This window comes from Pistacia vera, unplaced genomic scaffold (assembly GCF_008641045.1).
Source record: "Pistacia vera cultivar Batoury unplaced genomic scaffold, PisVer_v2 Contig215, whole genome shotgun sequence".
In the NCBI taxonomy this organism is placed as follows: Eukaryota; Viridiplantae; Streptophyta; class Magnoliopsida; order Sapindales; family Anacardiaceae; genus Pistacia; species Pistacia vera.
This window is the reverse complement of record NW_022196019.1, coordinates 7,583-17,946: the sequence shown is the minus strand read 5'-3', so window position 1 is coordinate 17,946 and position 10,364 is coordinate 7,583. Positions and strand designations below refer to the sequence as shown.

Sequence of the window (10,364 nt, the reverse complement as noted above, 5' to 3'; positions counted from 1 at the left end):
AAATCCAACTCATCATCTCCACCTAGTCATAATCTTCAGTCGATCTACGTCATGAGAAAACTACTCACCACCATCGAAGTCCACCCCACCGTCATCGAACTTGTCAGATCTCAGCTTTACCTCCGACCTCCTCTCATGCGGCACCTGCATCACTCGTCAGATCTCTATTTTCGGCCGAATGAATGACTTTATTTCAGATTTTAGGGCAAATATGAATACGCAAGCTGAAACCTTACCGATCGATCTCACGAGCTCTCCTACTCGAATGACGTCTCAAGTGATTCGAACAGCTCGCGAATAGTTTTAATCGAGCCCGAAAAGCTCGACATTTTTCACGAGCTTGAAGTTGAGCTCGAACTCGTGAAATACTCGTTCTCCGACGAGTCGAGTCTGAGCTCATCACAAGTCGAATCTGAGCAACTGCACCCCTAGTCGTGACCCATTATTTAATCAAAAGCAAAAAGAAAATTAACAACATATTTGATCACGTGCGTGAAGATATTTATATGATATTATGTTACTGATGAGAATCAAATCTTCATAATGATGACAATGGAATTAATTTAGTTGAAATTGTGCACACGCCACATTGGAATTATTATTTGCACTAGTAAATTACCTATTCATAAATAATTGATTACTATTCTAATCGTACTGTCTTTACCGACCATATGCCAACTTGAAAGCAGCCTGCTTACGTGGAGCCACTAATACGGACAGTACAGTTACAGCCAATGAGAATGAGATATTCAGGTCAATCCATGTGCCATTCAATTTAACCAATTATAATAAAACTAAACTAAAAGTAAATATCTAATTACATTCAGAGGCCAATAGTTACAAGAATCCAACAAGGTTGAGGATTGTTTTGATCTGTGACTTGTATCAATCTTTACAGTATTAAAAGCTTTGTTTACCAATGAGCCACAGCCAGTCAAGAGCAATTTCAGCAAATATGCCACCTAATAGACAGAACACTAGTATATTCCCCAATGCATTTTGCTCAGGTCCCTACAAAACCAGCATTCCAATTACATTTTATTTGGAGGCAACTGGAAATTTTAGATTAATTGCACGTTTAGGATGGGGTGTGGTGTGGAGTAAACTAACCTTGTAACCTTTGGGTGCTATTGTAAGGACACACACAGTTAGATAACCATTTGTGAGTCCTAAGAAGGAAGTGAGTGTGATCATCCATCCCTGATCTGCATATTTTGCAGTGAAGTAGAATGCAGGAACAAGTAAGAAACGAGCCAGAATTGCAATCATAAGGCCCTTTCTGGACTCCAACTTCAGACTTTCTACTAGAGGGATGTATCTTGATATCAGATCACACACATTGTATGATGCGACAAGGACAAGCGGGTACCTAAAGGACCACCAGCCATGTGAAAATATCTCTGTAAAATTGTTTAAAATATTCCATAATTCCAACAAGAGGATAATGGATTCTACATTTGCTTCTAGTCCTTCCAATTCTTGAACTAATTTAGAATACATCGCCAGCAAAGTTAAGCCGATTGATTTATAAAATTTTGGAAGTTTCAAATCGAATGAAGACTGCTATAGAAGACCACTTACCAGGTGTCGCCTAATTGGTGATGTCCAGTATCTTCATATAAGAAGCCAGGAAAAATGGACAATGTCAGCACATATATTATTATAATTTTCTAAATAAAGTTTACACAAGACGTTAAAGATTCATGGGATCATCACAACTTGATGCTGGAGACCCTTTTTTAAGTAAGGTTTCTCTTCTTAAAGCTAAACTTTTATTTTTATTTTTCTACGGTTATACTTGCTTAATATTTATATGATAGATAATATGGTCAACCATCTTTGTCGTGACCCATTATTTAATCAAAGAAAAAAATATTTAAAAACCTGGAAGACTATGACTTTCAACGCTTACATATACAAATATACTAGTCAAGTAATGCTGCCTGGTTAAATTTTATCTGAATCTAAGGCCAAGAACATTGTTTCTGGGTAAGAAATTTTTTTGGCAGTTAGTGATATAATTGTTAAGAGTAAGGGTGATCTAATTAGTTAGGTTAATAATGTGGGAAAAGATGTCCAATCCAATCCATTATCCATGATTCCATGGCATAAAAATAGAGGGAAAGGCCAATTGGAACAAACAAACAAAGTTGTCAGTCGGTCTGATAGCTGTATTTACTATTTTCAACACAATTTTAGAAATTTGCATTAATGATCAAATCTGGCAATTTGCAAAATTAGAGATGGTGATTTCAACTTTCAGGTCTGATTCTGAACTAAGCTGGATAGAATTCTTATCCTGTATCTGTATGAACTATGAATGCAAATCCAAATCTTATTTTAAGTTTTTAATTTTTGAGCCACATAAAAAATTATGAACCTTGGAATGCGTATAATAAAGTATATACATGGATAATAATGAAGTCCAGATTTCGTACCAAAAGGAAAGGGTACTCCAATATTGCTGCTAAAAAATCCAACCCATTGAGGGGTGGACCATTGATTTAAAACCCCAATCGAACTAGCCGGTTCAACCGGTTCGATCGGGACCTGATTGTGTGTCCAACCTAGGTTTATATAAAACTCGTTTATACTTAAAAAGCCATTTTAACTCGCCAATAGATCGGACAAACAGTGTAAACCGTCCAATCCAATTGGACTACCTGATAAACCGGTTCACTATTTCACAAGTAAAAAAGCCCTAAATCTATTCATTTTTCAGTTTCTCTACGCAACCACTCTCTGAAATTCGCAGCCACTCTTAGAAATCACCCCTTAATCTCAATCAACTCTGCTCTATGAAGTATGAAATCGCAACCATTGTCTTAATCATAATTCCACTCTCTAAAATCGACGACACCCCCCTCCCTCGTTGGAAATCAACAACAACACTTCCCTCCTTGCTCGACGACGATGACGACACCTCCCTCCTTGCTCGACCTCGACGATGACACCTCCCTCCTTGCTCGACGACAACAACACCTCCCCCCCTCACTGAAAATCGACGATGATGACAATTGAAGGTACATCTTGTTTATTTGATTCTCTTTTTCTGGATTCAGAAGTATTGTTTTGATTATTTGATTGGAACTTTTGTTTTGATTATAATGCTTGGTTTATTTGATTGGAAGTTGATTTTTTCTTTTTTTGGCAGCATCCTCCAAATTTCGAAGTTTTGTTTTGATTATTTGATTGGAAGTTGCAGAATTATTTTACTCGAATCTGGAAGATAATTTGAAGGTACTCAGATTATTTGTGTTTTCTCCCTTTAGTTGAATAACCCAGGTGTGCCCAATCTTGAGAATAAAGAGATATAGTGTTTAAATTAAAAGTTAAGATGCCTTTTGTAATAGCATTCTGTTTCTGCAATTCAGGCATGTTGTAATCTACAAAAAAAATTGTCAAGTATAAATTTTTGGTGGAGCTATAACATATTAAATTGTATGTTGGGATTGCTGGAAAATCATGTTTGGATTATTATTGAATTTGAATCATGTTGGTGCAGTAATTAAGCTGTTATTAAAAATTTGAAACTTGTTCAAAAATGAAAAATTTGGATATTTTTGGAAGTGTTCACGTCAACAAAATGACATCATCAATCCAACCGACCGATTCAATCGGTTGGACCAATCAACCTATGACCTGAACAGTAGAACGAGTTGCCCTCATGTCCAGGTTTTAAAACAATGGGGTGGCTCGTAGTGTGGTGTGTAATCACGTGTAAAATGTTTTTTATATTGTTAAAATGGATATGATTGGTGGAGGGTTGAGTGTAAAGTTGAGTTGTAAGTCTACAAAAGACTGCAATCTTAGCTGGGAAGTATGGTATGGTATGGCTTGCCGTCCGGGAATTTTTTTTTAATATTTTCTTATACAAAATAAAAACAAAGAACCCCTTGTCAAATATAAGTAACGTTATATATCTCAAATATAAGGTGGGAGAGGACAAAACTTAAAATAACTTTGAAACAAATAAATGAATTCAATCCCAAAGGATTGATTGGCCGCTGGTCAAGAAGGTTTTGATTCTTTCGTTGATTTTTTTAGTTCAAATCTTGAAGATCTATTACATATTTATAGTTTATTTTAAAATATTAAATTTAAAAGATATTTAATAGATTTTAAAGATTAATTAACGTGTGACAAACGGATTCGAATATTTTGATCATTAAAATAAGTAAATAAATTCATAATGACAAAAATTGATATATTAAATTATTTTAAGTAACTTTCGTCTCGACTACTGAGAGCCGAGAGGAGATACAAAGACGCAATGGTGAATGTCCCTTTCTTAACTTGCCTTGAATAGCAAACTAATATTAATATTAAATACAAAAGTCTCAACATCAAGTTCATTATTTTATAATTTTTCTAAATTAAAGTTTACACAAGACGTTAAAGATTCATGGAAGATCATCACAACTTGATGCTGGAGACCCTTTTTTAAGATAAGGTTCTCTTCTTTAAAGCTAAATTTTTATTTTTATTTTTTCAACGGTTGATACTTGTCTTAAATATTTATATGATGATAATAATAAGGTCAACCATCTTTGTCGTGACCCATTATTTAATCAAAAGAAAAAAAATATTAAAAACATAAACATATTTGATCACTTGCGTGAAGATATTTATATGATATTATGTTATTGATGAGAATCAAATCTTCATAATGATGACAATGGAATTAATTTAGTTGAAATTGTGCACATGCCACATTGGAATTATTATTTGTACTAATAAATTACCTGTTCATAAATAATTGATTACTATTCTAATCATACTGTCTTTACCTACCATATGTCTCGATAACTTAAAATAAGGTCCAACTTGAAAGCAGCCTGCTTACGTGGAGCCACTAATACGGACAGTACAGTTACAGCCAATGAGATATTCAGGTCAATCCATGTGCCATTCAATTTAACCAATTATAATAAAACTAAACTAAAAGTAAATATCTAATTACATTCAGAGGATCATAGTTACAAGAATCCAACAAGGTTTAGGATTGTTTTGATCTGTGACTTGTATCAATCTTTACAATATTAAAAGCTTTGTTTACCAATGAGCCACAGCCAGTCAAGAGCAACTCCAGCAAATATGCCACCTAATAGACAGAACACTAGTATATTCCCCAATGCATTTTGCTCAGGTCCCTACAAAACCAGCATTCCAATTACATTTTATTTGGAGGCAACTGGAAATTTTAGATTAATTGCACGTTTAGGATGGGGTGTGGTGTGGAGTAAACTAACCTTGTAACCTTTGGGTGCTATTGTAAGGACACACACAGTTAGATAACCATTTGTGAGTCCTAAGAAGGAAGTGAGTGTGATCATCCATCCCTGATCTGCATATTTTGCAGTGAAGTAGAATGCAGGAACAAGTAAGAAACGAGCCAGAATTGCAATCATAAGGCCCTTTCTGGACTCCAACTTCAGACTTTCTACTAGAGGGATGTATCTTGATATCAGATCACACACATTGTATGATGCGACAAGGACAAGCGGGTACCTAAAGGACCACCAGCCATGTGAAAATATCTCTGTAAAATTGTTTAAAATATTCCATAATTCCAACAAGAGGATAATGGATTCTACATTTGCTTCTAGTCCTTCCAATTCTTGAACAAATTTAGAATACATCGCCAGCAAAGTTAAGCCGATTGATTTATAACATTTTGGAAGTTTCAAATCGAATGAAGACTGCTATAGAAGACCACTTACCAGGTGTCGCCTAATTGGTGATGTCCAGTATCTTCATATAAGAAGCCAGGAAAAATGGACAATGTCAGCACATATATCAGAAACAAGTCAAGTGCGTAATCTATATTTTGGAAGAATAGTTGCTTATTGCTCAACCGTTCCTTTTGCATAGCTTCACCTACGTTCTACAAGAATTCCAAAAGCTATTATTGCTTTGTATCTGAAAACTTCTTCAAACATTGAGTACATAAAATTATAATAAACTTCATGAAAATTGGAAAAATACTTGATCTGGTTTTGTTTGGATTCCAGCAGCTGCGAGATCAGCTGAAACTGTTTTTGATCCTTCTGAGGCAGCTTTGGCACGGAAATACTTCACAATTGGCAGTTTAGGGAAGGAATATGCATATAGCAGAATGCATAGAAACTCAAAGAATGTGCATATTCCTAGAAATAACACTGCAAAAACGATGAATAAGAAATTAATGGGATCTCTTAGATACACAAATACAGAAGTGGCTTGTCTAAACTTGTTTACTAGTAAAATTAGTACACATAGCGTAACGTGTAAGTTACCCATCTAAATCCACATTTCACTTCTGCACTATATATATTCAACAGATGACTAGTATAGAATGTGAAGAAACTGAGTTTTGGGTACTGGTAACCCGAAAAAAAAAAAAAGCTACATACTAACTCCATTGCGAAGACCATTGTGATGATTTTCAAATGCTGCCACTGTTACTAGCCTCAAAGCAGAGGTTAAAGCTCCTGATGCAGCCATGCCAGCTAAATAGGACTGTAAAACAGAAAATCTCTTTTGAGAAGCTATTTAAAAACAATGTGTCAAAGAACATTAAAAAAATTCAAGAAGTATATCAACCTGCATGAATTCAGGGCACATGAAGGATAAATCACCAACCATTCCACCTTCAACATGGGCATCTGCAACTCCAAAAATAACAACAATGGCACATATACCAAGAAAAGGTCCAAGTCCTCCCTTCCCTGATGTGGCTAAATCCAACTGCCACAGAGTGACGGTGACTTATAGATCATTCATATTGAAAACCATTAATAGGAGTAGAAGAATGAAGAGATAAAATAAGACAAGCAGAAAATTATAGAAAGAAACATCAGAGATACTTACAAGAATGAGTGCCAAAGTACTTGCAAAGAAAAGAGCATAACCAGCTAAGTTCCTCCGTCTAGTATTAATCCTCGACTCATTGTATGCTAGTATCGCCATTGTCCCAAGCGCAAATGATTCATAAACAAGGGTAAGTGCCCTTGTAGGATGGTATTTCTTCAAGGGAATGAAAAGCATCAGCATACTCGAATGAATTCATAAACCAAATCAATTCATATATGTCTTAATGAATTCGCACTTTTTTCCCACATAAAAGTCATCCAACAATGAATTCAGCATCTTTCAGAAGGCTATTAACAAAAAGGAACATTTAGGTCATCGGTGGCTGCAAAAAGGTGTGATTATTACCATAAGATACCTACCTTGAACAATTTGCCGTAGTAATCTCCTATTGTGAGCATACTGTTCCATGAGACAAGGCACCCTAGCCCAAGAATCCAACAAATTGCCATTGCTTTATACTTTCCCTGGTTAGTGCAGAAATTAAATTAATTAACACCATACTTAACATCACCTAAATGGAAGCAATTTCACCATTTTCTGCATCAACAAATCAACTACAGATCGAACACAAACCTCAAGCCTTTCTGGAGTATTACTTCCAATGTCAATAGTCATGGCTCCTCCCTTCAATATTTGTTAATCAAAAGTTAGTACTTCAATATTTAGTCTACAAGAGTTTTGACTCCTGAAATGTATCAAAACTCTATCCAATGAAAGAAAATCTTCAGGAAATATGAAAAGTGAAGATCTAAGTTTATGTATTAGAGAACACCAGAAATAATGAAGGAAAAATCAAACATGGTAACATGAATTATATAGACTGGAAATGAGAAAAAGCTAAAAGTCATTATTAACATTATAGAGGAGAAGGATGAACTTACTTTTGTTTCTTCAATGAAGGGGTTTGGAGTGTGAACTGCAGAGAATGGAGCAAAACTGGAGTAGTTTAAATGAAAAGGAAAGTAATTGGGTTTAATAATAGCGAAGACAGAGAAATGATGGAGCAAAACAAGGCAAGAGTATCAAAAAAAATCTCGGTGGAATACGATGAGTTTGAAACTTACAGATATTTATAGACAGTTTTATTAGTCCAAGGCAAGAAACATTGTTTTTGCAAAGAATCTTCTTGGTACAAATTATTTCTTATATATATGTCGCGGCGATTTTTTAAGTGTAACCGCTAATATCTCCATAGAAGCAAATTTTACCGCGGAATCATGTGTCAAAAGGCTGCCCAATTGGTGGCATAGAATTAGAGGTCAAATCGAATAAGATTAATGATAAACTCTGGCACGAAATGTAAGGATAATTTTCAGGGGTGAATCCAATGGAATTTGTGATCATGTACGTATGAACGCAGATCCAGAGTTTTCAAAGATTAGAATAGATGTCAGCCTCGGTCTCAGTTTCAGTCGCACCGATATGTTAATATTGAAATGGGAGATGGTTGTGCTGTCAAATAAAAGGCTCACGACAAAGTCAACTAAATCGCTGGCTTAGTTGGACATTATTTTTATTTTTATGGTTTCTCTTAAACTATGGGAAAATAATCTTAGCAACCAATTCAATAACCATAGCTTTGAATTCCTTTTAGGGTATGTTTGGTTGGGGGATAATTCTCAATTATTGAGATAATATAATATTATATTATTTGATTATCACATTAAAATTTTAATAATTTTTTAAAACTAATAGTAATTATTGTTGATTATACATAAGAGGTAATATGATTATCTACTTTACAATAAATTTATAGACAATTTTAATCATATACTCAAGATTTTTAAAAATAAATTACTCTTGTACTTCAACAAAATTACCCAAGCCACCTAGGAGGACTGCTAGCCACCACGTCAACTGTCACCGACAATCATTGGAATGACGCACGACCTACCGTATCCGGCGTTTTCAAAAAATATTTAGGAAAGAAAAAAGGCACTTTGAGTTGAAAGAAATTTTCTAAAAGATTGTAAAAACTCGAGTCGTAAGAGTCTAGTCTTGTAAGGGTCCCATATCGCATGAGTCCCGCCTTGCATGAGTAAGGTGTAACGATATTAACCTTGCTCGATATTTTATAGGGGTTATAATGATATTTTACAAATAGATTATATGTAAACTACCCATTTGACCCATCTTAAGTATCAAAAAAGTCCACTCGAGTGAGACTAATATCATTATGCCCTACTAGTGCATTGCAAGCTTCTGGTTGCACGAATTTGTTCATCAGTTTTCTAGAAGCCATTTGTCAACCTAATTTTAGTTAACACAAAATATCTATACTAGTTTGTATTTTGTTACACTAAATATATATTCGACATTTTATATATCTTAACACATTTCTTTCAAAAATTTCATAAAAAACTAATATATTCTACATTTCAATATAAATTAAAACTTTTCTCATTTCTATGGAAACAATTGTATAAATGTGATTAGTGTGGAAGATGAAAGTAGAAGTGTCCAAAAATCTTATGAGAGGTCTTGCTACAAAGTCATCTAAAAATGATTATTTTTTAATTTGACTTGGGGGTGGGGGGGGGGGGGGGGGGGGGGGGGAGAATTGTAAACGCCCCACTTGAGGTACGTAGTTAAATTGTTGCATTACTTGAATGTTTATTGATTATTCTCAATTAAAAAGGAGTTAGCTAAGTAAACTTTTTCTTAAATAAAATTACGTAGGAAGACTTATTAATTTCTTAAAAAATACTTCATACTACTATAAACCCTAATTTCTGTTTTACAAATCAAATCTATATTAATACTTGTCTTGAAATAAATTTGATTTTTTTAATGGATGTGTACAATATTTGAATTAAATAAAAAAAAATATTATAGAATGAGAAGGATTGAAGACAAGAAATAAATTATAATTTAATTTTTGTCCATTTTTTTGGAATAATTAAAATTTTGATAAATATGCAATCAAATGATTCAATTTCAATAGATATGCAATCCATTATTAAGAAGAGGATGGAAAACAATTAAATAAAAAGACAAAGATATGAGTTAAAAAAAAAAGAGCTAAAATCATGTATAATATTATGTCAATTCATTTTATTTACACAATTCTCATTTTACATTGATATATTTGTTTAGTAATTATTAATGTGTGTTAAAAAATGATTTGAATTATGCTGATTTTTTAAAATTTTCTAGTTAATTATATATAATTGTCTTAATTTAATTTTATATTAAATTATAAATTGATCTAGGTAACATTCATTTGATCATTCACATTTAGTGCATAGCTCTAATTTTTTTTTTTCATTAATAATTATCTTATATCATTGAATTTTAGCAATCATGTTTTTCTTCTTATATTTAACTTATTCTAAAAAAAAAAAAAATCTAGCCCAGTCTAAGAAACTTCTTTGGCTACGCCCTTCATGGCTTTGCCCTTAATGATTTGTAATATTAAAACATCCAAAGTTATTATTAATAACAAAATATTCCCCAGATGTTGGTATGGCACTCCACTAATTTCTCTAATTAATTACGTTCTTTTTATT

General features: G+C 33.5%; 1 protein-coding gene across 2 annotated transcripts; it reads right to left on the bottom strand.

The window, feature by feature from the left end:
* Positions 1–885: 885 nt before the first annotated feature.
* Positions 886–7,973, bottom strand: LOC116129958 (equilibrative nucleotide transporter 3-like). 2 transcript variants are annotated; one of them, XM_031415703.1, is made up of 11 exons: positions 7,737–7,973; positions 7,429–7,479; positions 7,215–7,319; positions 6,853–7,008; positions 6,586–6,729; positions 6,396–6,501; positions 5,989–6,161; positions 5,787–5,887; positions 1,582–1,644; positions 1,111–1,369; positions 886–1,011 (listed from the first exon to the last, which is right to left on the bottom strand). In XM_031415703.1, the coding sequence occupies exons 2-11, from the start codon at positions 7,468–7,470 to the stop codon at positions 901–903; spliced, it is 1,260 nt and encodes a 419-aa protein (XP_031271563.1). In that variant the 5' UTR covers positions 7,471–7,479; positions 7,737–7,973; the 3' UTR covers positions 886–900. The 2 variants fall into 2 exon arrangements, with proteins under 2 accessions (XP_031271563.1, XP_031271562.1); XM_031415702.1 differs by lacking the exons at positions 886–1,011; positions 1,111–1,369; positions 1,582–1,644 and adding exons at positions 4,891–5,153; positions 5,253–5,511 and having other exon boundaries at positions 5,724–5,887; positions 7,737–7,957.
* Between the last annotated feature and the right edge of the window lie 2,391 nt (positions 7,974–10,364).